Source organism: Haemorhous mexicanus, chromosome 9 (genome assembly GCF_027477595.1).
Source record: "Haemorhous mexicanus isolate bHaeMex1 chromosome 9, bHaeMex1.pri, whole genome shotgun sequence".
In the NCBI taxonomy this organism is placed as follows: Eukaryota; Metazoa; Chordata; class Aves; order Passeriformes; family Fringillidae; genus Haemorhous; species Haemorhous mexicanus.
The window spans coordinates 14,951,156-14,968,761 of NC_082349.1; the positions used below are offsets into that span (position 1 = coordinate 14,951,156).

Genomic DNA, 17,606 nt, shown 5'->3' on the forward strand with positions numbered 1-17,606 from the left:
GGGCATGGCTGCTGCACATGGCTCAGAGGACACCTTGGTGCTCTCCTCCCTCCTTGGCTGCCTTCACACTTTCCCCAACCTGCTCTAAACTATCCACAGGGGAAGCTGAATGCTCCAGCAACATCCTCCAAGGCAGACTGACATCCTCAGAGAACTGAGAGGGTGTTCTGGAGGTGAAGGATGGCATTAGCTGGTTAAGCAGAAGAAATTCAGCATGGAGACAAATGCCATTAGTGTTAAGTCAGCACATGGGAAGAAATGTCTTCCCTTCAAGTTCCTGCTGCCACAGGCCTCCCAGGCAGCCCCTGGTCTCCAGTGCCAGCTCACAGAGAGCTCTGTACACATGGCATTAGCATTGCAGACCCCTGCAGCTGCAGCACTGGCCCCTTGCCTGAACAAGCCCTGCAGGGTGAGCTTGGGGGGAGGAGGGGAGAGGGGCTGCTGCCTGTCAAAGAAGGCAGTAAGATCAGCAGCTGTCTTGGCAGGTTGGATGGAACTTGTTTGCAACTGCTTGCAGTAAAATGGGCTCCTTTGTAACGTGCAAGTCTGTAATTTCAGATCCAGGCTTTCTGAGCTTGTTTCTATCAAAGCACTGTTCTGCAGATCTGGTGGAAAGACAGCATCTGCTTTATCAGGAATGGAGGGAGACTTGGGAGTACAAGGAGGAGAAGGAAGAACTCACCTTTTAATACCATTTGCAAAGCAGTTGGTGACACTCAAGCCCTCAGTGGGTTTTCAAGATGAAAACCATACTGATATCACCTGACATTCCAGCAAGGGAAGCTTTGCCTTAGGGACCAAAAATGCGTAAGGAATTTTTTCCTGTGTTCCAGAATGTTGACACCAAATATTGATAACCCACCAGCAAAATTCACGTAAGCTTTCTAAAATAAGTTTCTAAGATGGGTGTTAAGGCAGACACATTCAAAAAATAGAGAAACTCTGTCTAACTGCTGACTCTGTTCCATATCAGAAACATCTTTAGACACAAACTGATAGCAGTTTCCAAAGGAGCACCCAACAATACAAGATTATTTAAATCAGCTGCTCTTTTACCCAGCACTTATTGCTGTTCTCTTCTCTTGCCCAAAGCCTTTCACTGGTTTCTGACACCAAAGGAAACCTGAGTTTAGAGTCTGCAGACAGAGTTTCCCTACAAATAGAGCAAGACAGCAAAGCTCCTTTGAGGGCAGCCTGTGAAGTGACGTGACCACAGGCTGGACACTGCAAGGGCACACACTGCCAAGGACAAAGCTGTTATCACACTGATTACAATGCACCAAATGACAGCCTAGCATAACTGTGCTCAGTACCAGTTCAAAGGATGAAATCAACTATCAAATGCACAAGCACACATAAGCTGGGCTTCTACATGCAGGCCAAATCCTATTTTGTTAAGGTGATCTTAGAAGAATGGTTTAAAAAAACAACACTAAGTCATCTAATGCAAGAACTTTGGAAGACAGAACATTCATCACTCATGCAATGAGGACAGCAAGAGATCTGATTCTCAAGGTAGTCAGCACATGCTGCAGAGGAAAACATGTTCTCTCTGAATATTTTCTTCCTCTTTTTTATACTTATTATAGTAGTTTCCTAGCAGTTTCCGTGGGAAAGTTAACAGTCCAACATTTTCCTGTGGCTTTCAAGACATTTCTTTTGAAGCAAAAGTCTCCTTTAATTTTGGAGAGGAGTTAACATTGAGTTTTGCAAATTTTATCATGTTTTACAAATTTTATCACACAATTCAATACTTACAGGACTTCCATCTGGACCAGGGGGGCCTCTATTTCCAAAGTCACCTGGAAAACCCTAAAGCAGAATAGAAAATATCTGTTCTTCATTATTCAAGACATGAAAGGTCATCTGAACTCTGAATCCATATAGATTTGGAGAATTAAGACATCATAAATAGATGGAGGGAGTGCAATGGAGGAATGGGAAAAGCCGGAAGTTTCAGCTACACAGTTCAAACGAACAGAACAGTGACATTTGTTTGCCTCTTAAAGTCATAAAGCCAAAATGATAAAACTATACACAATGGAAACATATGGAAAAAGCAGACAATTGAATTACTTTCAGAGCAACAGTAAACAAGTATTACTTGAATTGTTTTCTTGGAGCCTGTTTTCCTAACTTTTTTTTCCTGTTAGCTTCAACATTCACTAAGACTTCTGTCGTCTTTCCTTAACTCATCCCCAAACATTAATGGTTAGCATCTCAGTATGAGATCTCATGTTCATTAGAAATCAAAATTTTCATCTTTCTAACCGATGGGAACACTTGCCTGAGTCTGCATCTAGACACTGAAACAATAACTCAAGACATCGTAAAGTCTCATCTATTTTATGAGAGTTTTGACTTCAGAGACTAGATTATCAGAACAGGAAAGAAATCTGATTTGCCAAGTCAAGCATTGAAGCTTAAAACAGAATTTCCATTTCTTGCTTCAGAAAGAAAATGGAATGGAATTCCACCACTTTGCTGGCTCTAATCTTCTGTCCTTCCTGTTAGGGTTTTGAAAATTGCTTTACTTCTTTCAGATGTTGCCCACTGCAGAAGCATATAAGTTGCTGGGGGAAAAGTTATTTGATTTTTTGTTTGGGTTTTTTAGGGGGGATGGGGGTGGGAGAATGGTGTGAGGGGTTTTAAAATTAATTTTTATCAGTTTAGTATTGCTAGGCAGATCTCACTATTTTACTGGAAGAGCCACATGTAGCTAACTAGAAACTCATGCTGTTAGTTTGAAGCAGTACCATGAAATATTTTCATGATTGCTATATATTCACTCTATGAAATTAGGAGAAGGGAGGTAGGTGCAGATCTATTGAGAAGTCAAAATAATTTTTTAGCTACAGTAAAGTAAGGTCTATATAAGAGTTTACCAGAAAATTTTCAAAATACTAAGCTGGAAAGGGATTCTACATGGAAAAATCCAAGCTACAGCACTCAAAGCAAAGACTTTTCTTGGAATTAAAAAATGTCTCACGGCATTATTAGAGCACTGAGATAACAGAGATGCACTGACCTCAAGAAATCAGCCACAAAAAAACCTGAGCATTACTAATCCACCTCCATGGAGAAAAGGAGCAAATCTCATCCTAACAATAATTTTTATGTGATATGCTCTTTTTTGTCCTTTCAGTGTTGCAGTACCTTTTTACCCCTCCATGTGTATCAGGAACAGTACTTGGAGGCATTAACCTTTCCCCTGAGTGAGACCATGTTCAAACCTGCTGCAGCTCCCAGCTACCACTCGTTTGGCCTTTTAAAGCTGCTTTGTTCAGAGGGCACCCACACTGCTGCCCAGGACTGGCTGCAGCAATGTCTTTCCTCAGTGAATTGGGGGATCTACAGCACCAGAAAACAGTATTCCAACAGTAGTCAGGAAGAAAATATAAAACTGTGTCAAGGAGATGGAAAAATCATACCATAAATCAAAGTAGTTTAAGCACTGCTTAAGCATATTTGGCTTTAGTAACCAGCCAAACTTTTATAAAAAGGAAGGCAACATTTTACGCATATGTACATGCGTGCACACTGCCAAAATAGGTTGAAACAACTGAAGAGCTACTAATTCTCATCATCAACCATGATAATGGGAAGTAACCTGAGACAGCCTTCTGTAGCATCTTTTGGGCTGATTTTAGGTGGAGATTTTTTCTACTCTCTCCTGTTAATTCAGAAAAGCTAAACACAGGAATTCCTCTCACTACAATGAATTTTTTGCTCAGCATCTGATCACAGAACTCACAAATAAGAATCTATAGCTGTAAGATCTGACAATACAGGTCTTCATATTTTTGATACCTTTAAAAAGTAGAGGTTCCTAGGTAATGGTCAATAAAGCAGATTTAATTGATTCTGAAGGTTGTACACCATTAGTCTTTTTTCTTTTCCCAGCTGTCAAAATGTGTGTACAATTTTACATATGCAAAATGGATATTTGAGAATGACTAGGTTGTTAAAAGCTACCAACTAAGAGGATGAAGCCAAAGATTAATTTATGACCCTTTCCTAAACAGCATATTTGGGTTGTACTGCCTACCATTGGTAGATGTTGGAAGAGGCAGAATTGCCATAACACACACGTATATATTTTTGAAACTACAAATGGGGCATCAAAGGGGAAATGAAGGATCCAATGACACAATCACAAATGATACAGCAGAATCCCAGTACAGCAAGAATTACAGAAGAGACAGATCACCCAGTCATTACAATCACATTCTCAACAGCACGGGTTTTTGAACTGATACTGAAAAATCTACCTTAGTAAGTAGAAAAATGAAAGCAAAATGAACAGTCACAGAAGTATAAAACTGGAAGCAATATAATAAAACTACTGTGCAACAATTGTTTTATTAAATCAATATTATCATTTAAAATTATTATAAGCATGCAAAGGATGATTATTCATAACTTTAATATAAAACAGAACCTGAACTGTTTTTACAGTTACAATGGACTTGATTACTGAATTCTTGGTAAAATTTACAAGGTCTGTTCTGACACATTGACAATTGGTTTTAACTAATCACAGATAGAAGAAAGCTATGTAAAAATCTTCCCCCAAAAAAAAGCAAAATGCATCATGCTAACAGGACAGAAAATGCATTAGAAATACTGCAGGGCTAGCCAACAGAAAGAAATTGAACACATATACTTCTACCATGAAATATTTTCTTTAAATGATACTGTATGCAAAACAAATATAAAATTAAAACAAATCCTCACTCTATAGGTTCAGGCAATTGAATATTTTGTTCCATTTCAAATATGCCAGAAATGCTACAAATATGAACAAGTGTTCAAGAAACCTACTAAGTAGCAGCATTTTGTTAATTATAAATGTTTACGACCCACTTGTATGATCCACTTCTATCCTTTAAAACTGCTTTCCAAAAATGAGATTATATTTCAATCTCATTTCTTTCAAAAAGATCTCTGCCAGTCAGACAGGGTTTTTATTTTCTCAAGTATTATTAGGGACAGTTTTGTCCAAAAAAATAAGTTGTACCCTAGAACAAAAGGTGAGGAGCCTGGCTTCAGGCCCTGTAGAATTCCCATGATAAATTTCTTTTAGTGACAGTGCCCTACCCCCCAATATTGTTAACTCCAGGGCACTGTGCCAAAAAACTTTGTCATTACAGCTATCATTGTTTTGGGGGCTAAAATAACACCTCTTCTCTAAGCTTGTGATCCAGCAAAGTATTTCAGGCCAGGTTCCCATGTGATTTCTCTCCTGGCTGGTCTCACATTAGTAGCCTTTAGTCAAATAAGTACTTTATAGATCATAGAAAGGAGTTGGAATGAACCTTGGGATTGAGGAAATTATGACATTATGAAGAAATCAGCACTGAATGAAGGTAATCACAGACATCCTGCAGAGGTGCTTTTGGTGCTCCGCCACCTATGTCAATCCTCTCTCAGCATATTTATGCAAAGAAAAGTCCTTACAGAACATAGTCTGGCACTGACAGAAGCTCTGCTCTTACTGTAAATGGAAAATAACTGCTGACCACAGCACCAACAGACTGCTATGCACTGGGACAAATCCTACATGAACCATTGCACTGGCAGGCAGGAGCCTCCCTGAAACCTGCCACAGAGACTGATGGTAGAAGGCAAAACGTGTTTTAGTGCACCCTGCTGTCACCTCCACTTCCAACTCACACTGAACACCAGCCTTTGACTCCCATCCAGGTTCTTCTGCCCTTTAAATGCTGCATGTGACTCAGGGGCACAAGACACTGCCAACTTCTGCAAGGGACTGATGGCCCAGGGCCCTTCTCACCCAACCCTCAGATGCAAAGAGCAGCATTTCATTCAGATTCCAGGCAAAATGCAATATGGTCTCGTGGCAGCTTCAGAAAGAGCAGACTATAGACTTAATGCAATTTTGCTTGCCTTTCTTTATATCAAAGCAATTCTTGTAGGCTAGTGACTTTTTGGGCTGGTGTTAGATCACATGGAAAAGAAAACACAATTAAACAGAAACCTCTACAACTTCCATAGCATAGCTCAAGGGCCAAATGATGACCATCATACTACTGCTGGACATATTTGTTCATGGTAGATGAAATCATCTGAACTGCTGAGCACAACTGACTGCACAGCTGGAGAACCCTATGGTGTTTTCCAATCTCAAACCACAAGAAAGTTAAAACTGGAAACTCCTGGATAGCTTCAAAGACTTAAAATAATATGGTTGCAACAGAAAACAAAACATTTGACATTGAAGACACACCACAGGAAATATGTAAACCTTGATAATGTGTACTTGGCAGATTGGTGTTTATTCTCAGCTGTAGAAATACATGTTAAGAAGAGGACAGCTTTAATTTACTACAGTCCAGAAATACTGGCCATTAGAAAAAGCTGATTTTCATCCAAAATAGCACCAGACTTATGAAGCTTGCATCATATCTGCACCTCGTGCTAACACCAATTTTAGAGAACACATTTGTGTGTTTCTGTCACCTTCTAACCCTCCTCCTAGCTGATATCAGGAACCTGCCACAAAGCTCACAGTGGTAAGTCTTCCACACTTTAGTGCTTATAACCTTCATAGAATCTGCAGTTCTGAAAAGTACTAATTGAAAGTGATAGAAAGTTATTTATGGACAAAAATTAAACTAACACTTTTCAGCTGATTAAAGCTACAGAGTGAAGTCCAGGTGGATTTTCACTGGCAGCAGAAATTGTAAAAAGTATTAGAATCTTTACCTGTCTCCCTTTAGGACCTCTTTTTCCATGGAGGCCTGGGATACCCTAAGAAAGAAATAACCCATCATTAATAGATTTTCTTTTCTTCAATACTTCAAGTAATTAAACCTGCATTTGATTGGAAGCAACAGTGTGTGAGGAGCATCATTAAAAAAAAAAAATAAAAAAAGTATTTGAGCAAAGTATCACAGAGCCAATGTCCTGGAGCAGAAAGACAAACTTTGCCTGCCTTTCCTGTGGCAATATCAGAACAGTGGTGAAAAAGGGCCTTCTCCTGCTTCCATCACACTGCATGTCCAGACAGCCTTTTGGCTCAAGTGCAATAGGAAAAGGCTCAAGCAGAGTGATAGAGATTAACACTTCTATGGCTGGTTCTATTGCAAAGATCATCCAACAAGAGACAAATATTAATTATTGTCAGAAAGAAATTGCTTAAATGAAAAATATTCATTCACACTTTGCTGAAGAAAAAAAAAAAAAAACCCTAATCCTTGCAGCTGTAGATTAAAGTGAACTAATACCTTACAGCTGCTCCCCATTTTACTTTAGCACTAAGGCATTTCATTGATTAGACTAATTGGGTATGTCCTATTCATCTTATTTTCTCCAAATCAGTTTTGCTTTTAACCAGAAAAAAAAACAAAAAACAAAACCAAACAAATGGTTAAATCTTGTATGTTTCCCCCATTCTAACATATATTGCTTTACCACACAAACATCAACATTTCATTAATGCTCCTTTAGGCCTACCCTTTCTCCTTCAGGTCCTGGTTGTCCTGCCACACCTGGAGGTCCAATGAAACCCTAAAAATGTAAGAACAGTGTTTGATTCCAAGGCTGTTTGTCACTCGGTACTGGCCAGCTAGGGTTCAAGACAGGGATTAAATTCAAACTCATTTGAAGCTACCAGTGAAGCTCTAGAAATTTAAATGTGACTAGGAACTAGGATTTAATTTCTTGAGGTTGATATTTTTTTTAATTTTGAAGATGATACCTACCTTGTCATCCAGTCCTAAGGAGAGTAAGGACAACAAAGGCACATGTACTTTCTACAGTTACTTAAAACAGCTGAGAAGCAGAGCACACTTGGATTCCAGAAATATTTTAAACCAAAAGCTCTAATACAGATACTTCATATCATGTTGCTACACACCTACCTCCATGGCACAGGAGTATGTGTCAGGAGGGCTGTGTCATCATTTTTACTGGAAGTTATTTTAGAATCCATACACAAGATTTAGCCTTAAGGTGTTCTCCCTAAAATTACTCATGCATTGGCCATTTTTAGCTTTGTGTAAACAGAGAAGCAGTAACTTTTAGGGAAGTGACTGGGATCACTTATGTCTTGTTCATTGAAGGGAGAACAAGTCAAAATGCAGATGAGAATCTGAACAAAAATTAACTGAAGAAACATAAAAGAAGCAATCCCTGAGGGTGCAATATCTGTTGGCACTTGATCCTGCCAAACTAATTTTTCCCATCACTGTAATCAAAAATGGCATTAAAAAAAAACCAAAAAAACAACACTCCAAAACCCCCAGACATGTGTTTGAGAAGCTGCTGCAGGTAAAGGCTTCTAGTAACTACACTAAAAAATCAAGACAAAAGCAACTCTTGCAAACAGTAAGATTATATTAACTGATACTTGAGAACACAATACACTGCTGAGCAACCTGCATGTGAGCTGAGGGACTGAAAACACCCACCAAAAGCCTCCTTCCAATCCCACATGCAACCAGCAACATCCAGGTTTCTGGAAACCTGTGCCTTCTCCTTGATGGTGAGAGTCACTCTGAAGAAATACTCATCCATGCACAAGCATGTGTAGGCACGCTCACGTGTCTATTCAAAGAGAACTTCATTACACAGCACCCACCCAAAAAAACCAAACCAAAACAAAAACCAACAAACCCACAACCCTCAAAAAACCCCAAACCACCAAGAAAGAGCACGATAAAAGGCACACACAGAGAGAAAACCCCAGACCAGCCAGGAATAAAAACCAATCTATTTTGCTTCCAAGAATAACCAAAACCAAACTTCGAATGCACGGAGCATTAACAATCTCCAGTGCCTGGGATACATATAACTATGACTAAATCATTCTAAAATCTCAGGATCCCTTTCATGGTTTTTATGTGACAAGACTGTTTCCCTTTATCTACTTCTGTAGCTGTTACAGATTGCAAATGTCAGCTCTGTCTCCCTTCTTGACAGCCTCCATTATGGAAATAATGCTTCAGGCTTGAGAAACATCCACTCAGCCCTCACACCCAGCATTGCTTTCTTTCCTCTCCTGCATGCAAGTGAGAGGGAGGGCAACAATGGAAAACTGCTCTGTGCTGCTCACCATGGAAAAAAAAATAAACTCTTGCACATATTTTGAAAGAAACTGAGTTTTCTCATTTGTAGGTTCTAGAAAGGCAGCGTGGTTCTGCAGGCATACAACTGGCACAGCTGAATTAAATTCCTCACCCCCTTTCTTACCTATGGGTAAAACTAGACATGGATATCAAAATGCTTAAGGTGCTTACTTACTCTTACTCCTTTAGGACCTGGGTTACCTTCTGGTCCAGCTAGGCCCTGTTACAAAAAGACAGGAGTTGTAATTAATTTTAAACAACCAGATATGCCCTATGTAAAAGAACTGCAATAGCACTCATTAACTGGGAACTGGCAACACATCCTTGAAATTTTTAAGATTGAAGAAGGTGTCATCAAGTAGTGCCCTGGGACCATGTTCAGAAAGGTCTCCCATTAGTGCATGGCTGAAACACAGATCATGACTGAAACTTCCATTACATTAAATTATTTCTTCTGGGAGAAATTTTTTCCAGACACAGTGATCAGGCCTTACAGTGACACAATTTCACAGGATTTTTTACGAGCTTTTGTATTTGGACACATTTCAATTACGTTCAAGCTGCTGTCAGAATTGCATATGTGGTCCAAATGCTCTAAACATTTTATGTGATTGAACACAAAACTCTAATAAAATATTGTAATGGAACTTTAAAATACATAGCCACTACAGACTTAATCCAACAAAACTCTCAAGTATTGGTGAAATTCACCCTTTAAGCAGATACAAAACCATAAAAAGTCAGTTGTTGTCAATTGGTTCACATACCTTTACACAAGGAAGATGCTGAGCATTTCTGCTTTTTATCTTATTTGTATTACTGCATTGAGGTATCTGTTACCTCATACATAAATCAGTATTTATATAAGTACTGCTGTTTAAAGAAGGCTGCTTTCTGGCTTTATTGGTTGTCCTAATATATCCCAGTGGGAAAAAACCACCAAACTTTTAATGTTCCCCTTCCCCAATGGACTAAAGAAATAGTTTCAGCAGTGAAATAAACATTGGTGAAAAATCAGGAGGAACAGGTAGTTTCTTACTGCCTCTGGACTTGAAAGTCCAGAGATAGATAAATAGCTAGAGAAAGAAGATAAAGCACACAGACCCACATGAGTTTTATGAAGGGAGTGTAAAGTATTGAGACATTCAGTTCTTTGGTAATGCCATTTATTTACTTCAGAAAGGAACAGCATTACTGCATCTAACACATCCAAGTTTAAAAGACATGAGACTCAACATTCCCTCCAAGCCACTACCAGAGAAAGAGGTTTGTTTCAAAGAAAAAAGGCAGGATGTAAACAAATCCATTTTTATAATTAGTAGTTTCAAAAGAGTTAGATATGGTACTTTTGAAAAGAATAAATGAGAAAAACAAAAAATAAAATGCAAAGACATTTGTATAGTTACTGCACCTGCCTGCCAGGGTAACCAACTGCCCCAATACTGCCAGCCATTCCTGGAATTCCCTAAGTGGAAAAGGAAGAAAGAAAAGGAAAATAAAAAACAAGCATGTTTATTATCATGGTTTGGAGTCTGCTCTACAATTTTTCTTTTGACATCTACTCGTATGACACAGCTTAAGCACACAGAAAAATTACTATTTAAGCAAGCTACACAGAACACCCCCAAATTGACTTATTGTACATAAGTAACTCTGCCAATTTCAGTCACATATCTTTTAAAAAATATCCAACATTTTGTGAAATACAACAGTGGATGCCTTATTTCCATAATTCAAAAATAATTCAGGAGGGCTATAGGAGGCAATGAGGCAATTGCACTAGTCTTGGATGCATTTGAAACAAATACATTAAACTTTCAATTAAAGAATGCTTGTGTCCTTACAAAGCCAATTTTTGTTTTGTTTCTTCCAGAATCAGGTCAATATAGCACTGGATAAATCATGAATGCATACAATTCTCTCCACCTTCTTCTGCTGATGTTAAGAATCAATTCTTTTTTTCCCCTCACTAGTTATCTCTATCTCACTGACAGATTACAGTCATCACAGAAAACATCCTGTGAGACTGTAATAAAAATCACCACCCATTCAGTTAAGGTTTGGGTATAAAACTCAGGAAAGTCATGAATGCTGTCCTTGAGTTTTCATCTCCTTTCAGGTGTTTACCATCAGTTATCATCACCGTTTCCTTTTCAGTGTGATCCAAAAGGAGATCCCTTCCACCTACTCTGCTGTTAGGAGCACCATAAATGCTAACAAGAGACATTAGCAATTGGATGGCTTTGAAATCACATTCATGTTTCTTCCTGAACAGACATGGAAGTTTTAAAAAGTGCTGAATAACTACTTCATTTCCTTCAAGCTAGGAGATGTAAAATGCATTAAATCAGTAGAGGTTTGAAATGTGCCTCTAACAAGAATTTTACATCAACATCCTTCCACTTGGTGTGGTAGTTTAAAAACAAGCTGGATAAGCTTTTCCTTTTCATTTAGACTACTTTTCCACCACACTGATCTCAACACAATCTGAATTCTTGCTCAAAACTTGTCCAATATTTCCTTAAGCAGTTCACACAGCTTGCTCATATTGAACACTTATAATGGATTATACATTTTCCCATCCTGATGGCTCATCTGCAGAGTACAGAGCTCTGTGCTTGCACCCCTCACCTGCTCGCCCCGTGGCCCTTGCAGTCCCGGGTAACCCTTAGGACCCTGCAGGTAAAGACAGAAATCTGTGATAAACACAATTAAACAAACAAAATAGACCTCCTTTTTCTACTCTGTTCTCTTTTCATCAAAGAAAAAAAATCCAGATTTTTCTGCCTGCAGAGTTAGTATGGTTTACATTTAGCAGCTCACATGAAAACTGAGCTAGAGAAAAGTAGTAAGAAAACTTGGCAGTCTAGACAACTTCAAGACATCAGTATGCTTAAAGGCAGTTTCAGACTTGTACTCTTTTGGACAAATGAATACATGGGATACTGTCATAGATTCTGTACTGTACATTTCCCCATTCCAAATCCTTGTCACAATGCCCTTTCTCAGCAAGGCAGCTCAGAGGAGGGGTGTAGAGGGTCATCCCAACTGTTCTGAAAGACAGACCTTCCAGGACCCAAAACACCTCTTTTTAAAATTCACATAGAACAAAATTTGGCTATTATACTATGGAATTTATATTGGTGGTGAGAACAGCCTCATCCCAGAAATCTTCTCTGTGGTGCTGGAACCACAGAGAGAGAGGAAACTCTTGAACTTCACTCCCCATGCATCAACCATTTCAAGCATATTTTAACTCTTAAAGAAAAAGAACTAAACTAGAGCTGGAGCCTGCCTCCTCCATCAGTACATTTGAAATAAGAACCACCTTCTTGAACATCTTTACACCAGACTAAATATATCCAGACAAGCTGGCCTAAAAGGGAGCCTTGACTGTTGCATGACAGATGCAGAAGCCAAGTGTCTGGTCTCCACATCCCTTGCAAGAGATACTGGGAATACACAAGTCCAAAAGCTACAGCTTGAAAGACAGAAGACCAAAGCAATCCTTATTCTGGATGGAAATCTATCCTAAACTTGGACTCAAAGGCATTGACTGAGCAGCAGGAGGGTCTTGGCTGGTGTTGAACATCTGTCTGCCTTGCAGCACGATGATACTCATCCCTCAGCAGAGACTTGAGACTCACTGTCTCAAAAAGCAGTTCTGCAACTGATTTCAGCAGATCAGGTATTCCAAAGTTTTGGATAAGCTTCTGTGTGACCACAACAGTATTGCTGCTGCATGAAATTAATTTTATTATCATATAAAAAATTAAAAGATAAAATTATTTTGCTTAGTGACAATTTTGGCATGAACCAGTAACTCCTCTTTAGCTTTTGAAGTATGCCTCAGGAAAATGACAATTTCTTACAGTCCCAACCAATTCCTTTATCTCATGAATTTTATCCATTACAGAATTGTATCTTCTCTTGATACTTAAATAATTAACAGAAGTTGGTGTAGCTAGAAGAGACCCCTCAGTAGTTTCTTTATTTAGCACTAGAAAAAAAGGAAAGATCTACACAGAAATGTTCACAGAAAACTTTACCACAATTATTTCAAAGTGGGTCATTTTAGCTGATTGATACCAGTACAGACAGACTCAAAAGGAGGCACACAAAAAAGTGAGATGAAGGACTGATTTCTGCGGTGTGTATTTCTACACAACAGCATTTTACTTCTGTCAGAGGAAAACTGCTCCTAACTCATGTTTTAAAATAGGATGTCCATATTTTTATTCAGAGTTAATGGCCTTAATTCATTCTAACTCACTCTGTGCTGGTTGGGAATGGAACTTAACCATGCTAAAGTGAGTACCATCCCAAAGAGACAGTTTTCACACATAGGTTTCTTTTCCTGCAACTTAGCTAATCCCCTTCAAATTCTTAGCTCTTATTAGCTTGAGTTTCTATTCTTGAGCATACCCATATAATTAAGTTTAATCTGAGCTAAAATGAAAATTAAGAATAAGAATACAAAGTTCATATGTACCAGTTTGAAAAATTAATTACCTTCCAAATGCTAATGAAGATCAATTCTCTGACTTAAAAGCTCAATGTGGAACAGAATGGTTTGAAGCTTCCAATTACAAACTTCAAGCACATTTCAAAAACACAGCAAGTTGTAAGAATAACTCAGTCTGCACGAGAGAAAAAATATTTACTGCCAACTAAAACGTAGCAAGTTTAGGTGTTTGACTTCTACCACGTGCAGCCCAGTGGGCCCCAGACTGAGTGAAGCCTGTATACAGCAGCCTGTACATGACAGCAAGGACTATTTGGGCAGAGTCTTTCCATTTTACTGCTGCCCTTTGTGCTTTACCAGAATTTCTAGGTATTTGTAATTAAAAATTAAAACCTAGCACAACATTGGCAACTACACTAGAGTGCCAGGAAGTTCCCATAACCTGTAAAAATCAGTGGGTGAAGTGTTATGACTAATGCTACAACCATCAGCTACAGAGAGAAAGCAAGTGCAGCAAATAAAAGGACTCCCATGTGAGTCCTCACAATGCTGATTGTTGAAAAGATGTTTCATCAGAGAACAGCTTTGTTTTACTTTTCCTTAGTAGTTCCATTCTATCTTGTTTGCTGATCTTTATTCCACAACTAAGACTTCACCTAGCAACTCAGCCCAAATATCCCAAGGAATGGAAATGCTACTTTTCTCTTGCAGGACTGGAGTTTCCTTCTGCTCAAGGAAAATAGGATTCAGTAGAAGAAGCACTGGGAGACAGCAGCATAAAGCTGTCACTTAATAGCATAATGCTGATACTTCCATAGGTATGCTGCTTTTGAAATTTGCTGATCAGCCTTACCCTTACATGATGCCAAAGCAAGGACAAAATGAAATATGAAGCTCTTCTCCAAGCTTTTTCCTTCCACATTTCTTACCGTGCTCTACTTCAGTATGCAAATTTTATCATGATTTTATAGACCTAGATTCTCATGATTTACTGTCACACACAGATAGGGAATAAACTAGAGCAAAAACTGCAGCCAGTCTTGGTAAAGCTCTTTCCCAGTGCCATTGCAGAGCACCCCCAGAGCACTGCAGAGGTTCTAAGGCACTGCCATGGACTCAGGCAAGGCTGTGCCCAGGAGTGCTGTCCCTTGGTGCCAACCCAGCCCCAAGTGCCCTGGCTTGCAGGGACAGGTTCTGGCCTCTCTGTACAGCCAAGTGGGGTCACCCAGGGGAAAGGGAAAGGGAAGTCTTCTGCCCTATCAGGTCTCCAGATGATATAAGGAAAGTTTTGAGTGTTAATTTAAAAATTAAAAAACAAAAAAAGGAAAACCATTAACTCATATGTAAGACTTAAAATCTTGCTTCTTACCTGGATGAGAAAGAATGTTGAAAATACGCCATTTATTCAATAAATATCTTGTATAGTAAAAAAAAATTACATAATATCATTCTATTATCTACAATAATTATATGTGATAATTTTATAGTAACTAACAATATATTATTATTTTATGTAATTATATAATTCCTTTTATGATATTTCAATTTAATAGATCAATATAAAATAATTTCTCAGCAGTGCTGGAGTACAAAGCAAAAAGGATGTATTTGATTCTTCTGCAGCTTCTTTCTTGTAGCTGGTTTACTTCACAGCTACATTGCTCACACTCCTTTGAAAATATTTTCTGAGATCACAATGAGCTAACAGCATGTTCCCCTATTTAAGAGTACCAAAAAGCAATACCTTGAAGATCAATTATTTGACTCACAATAACTTGTGGGTTTGCCATTATAAAAGAAGTGTGACTTCTAAGTGACTACTTTGAACTGTTTATGGGTGTAGTGCTGTTCTAGAGCTGGTATTCTTCACTTCTGCTTGACCTGGGTTGTCTCAAACATGGTTCTAGTTAGTGTCTCACGTGGACAACATGGAAACAGAGAGTAAAATTCCCAGTGATCAAGTGAGCATGATTCTCCACAGAATCTAACCATCAGACAAGGAGTGAATTCTTGTGGCAGGAAGAAAGTATGATGCCCATAAGATTTTCATTTTCTTGTCCCCAAATGTCAGTCTCAATCCAGAATAACTGACAGCTGCTTCCCATCTAAAAAGCTTTAAACACAAAATATTTTGTTTTCAAAGCAAACCTATAAACCTGATTAAATACTTGCAGAATCTCAAGGCTGCCTGTGATCAACAGTGACAAAACCTATCACTGTCCAGGCTTGTAGGCTAACTCTCAACAGAGGTGATGCAAATTCTTGTCACAGCTGTACATTTTCTCAGTTCAGTGAGCAGTTGTCCATGTGTTTAGCAAAATTAATTTCCATGATACTCATGGTGCTAATGAGAACTTCCTTTTCTGGTCACATTTTTACTTGTTTTGGTCAATTCTAGAAATTAGTGACTAGATGGAAAAAAATAAATTCTCATACATTTTGAGATCAAGACAAATGCTGAATGAAGCCACTCTACAACATAACACTACTGACTATAAACTTTGTCACAGTGCCATTTTTCTTTAGATTCAATAGCAGGTAAGCATTAATTCATATTTCTTCTCCTTATGCTAAAGATTAAAGTAAAAAATACCACTACTAACTAACCACTACCTTTCTAACAATTGTTTCCACCTTTTTGCAGCTGCCTTCAGTGTTACATACTACTTCAAAATTCTGCTGCCATATCTGTTCTCCATGTTTTTCTGTAACACTTGCAACACCAAACTCCATGCTACAAAGACATCATTTAGTAGCAGTTTTCCATGATCTTGCCTGCTGATTTTTGTCACCAGTTTCTCTGATTAATCAGAGCAGCCTACTGGATTTATGCCAGGTGACTTCTCCTTCTACATAAACTATGTTCACTCAGTCTATTTTGCTCATTTTCTTAAGGTTGTCTCATTTCCTCTATCATCATCCTTTATGTTCCCTCCCAAATCTGTCTTCATTATGCTTTCTTGTACACACAGGCCTGTGCTAATTTGGATATACTTCTCAAATGCAGGAAATGGCATCTGAAATTTCTCATGTTAAAAAATACTGCATTATATAGTACCCAAAATTGGAACTTATTCCATCTGAGTTCTATTTTAGCAATGCTGGCACATATTTGGAAAAAGACAAACAATTCAAATGCAGAAATATGAGTTCATGATCCCACAGAGCTTTTTCTATGCTACAAAATACACAATACAGGAAAACACATAAAAACCACTGTTACATGTTGTATTATAGCATATAACTATCCTGAAATTGAGCCCAACTGAATTTAAATGGTTTCATTTCACAGGTAAGCTTACCTTCCCTAGTAGCACTTCTCTCTGAGCAGGGGCACACCATGCCTTTTGGAGAGCACCAACCTAAACAGCTGTGATTTACATCCTGCTATGATGATCCCACTGAATTGTTCTATGGGGAGGTTCTGTACAGTAAACACAGCGCCAACTGCAAGCCTAAAGTTCTTCTACCACCTCTTGGCCATCAGACATCCACCTGGAGGGCACTGATTTGAGCCAGGATGAGTTACATGGAAATGAAAACAGCATCTTACCTTCTGGCCTTTGATCCCAGGTGGGCCTGGAAAGCCCATGGGGCCTGGATCACCCTATTCAACAAAACATCCAGAATCAATATGTTTCACTGGAACATGACCCAGGGTTATGAACATGTAGCACTTAACATCTTCTCTGCACTCTTGGACATTTGGTATGGAGAACAAGCTGATGTTGTCTGATTTTTATTACTTTTTTAGAGGAAGAAAATGGAAAAGGCAACAGTTCCTCAGTTGCAGCCATTGGGTGCAGCTCCTGCAGCATGGCCAAATCATGGCTGGAACAGACCTGGTTCACAACCTCACAACATTCACTTTTAGCCAACATAAACAGGAGTGAAGAAGCCATACAGCTCTTGAGGCAACACTTTCCTCAGGAACAAGTGGTTTCACCTCAAATGAATAAATCTATATAACCACTAGGTGAATATTGTTTGTTTTAATGTTATGCCAACAATCAGCAGCCAAGAGCCAGGACACCATTATGGGCTGTGCT

General features: G+C 38.7%; 1 protein-coding gene across 2 annotated transcripts in view; it reads right to left on the reverse strand.

The window, feature by feature from the left end:
• The window catches only part of COL24A1 (collagen type XXIV alpha 1 chain), a 125,063-nt gene that overhangs the window by 79,138 nt on the left and 28,319 nt on the right, over positions 1-17,606 (reverse strand). For both annotated transcript variants that reach the window (XM_059854159.1, XM_059854158.1), the window contains exons 7-13: positions 17,111-17,164; positions 11,724-11,768; positions 10,504-10,557; positions 9,268-9,312; positions 7,480-7,533; positions 6,730-6,774; positions 1,759-1,812 (exon numbers count right to left, since the gene is read on the reverse strand). In XM_059854159.1, coding sequence (XP_059710142.1) covers positions 1,759-1,812; positions 6,730-6,774; positions 7,480-7,533; positions 9,268-9,312; positions 10,504-10,557; positions 11,724-11,768; positions 17,111-17,164 — 351 coding nt within the window. The remainder of the gene's footprint in view (positions 1-1,758; positions 1,813-6,729; positions 6,775-7,479; positions 7,534-9,267; positions 9,313-10,503; positions 10,558-11,723; positions 11,769-17,110; positions 17,165-17,606) is intronic.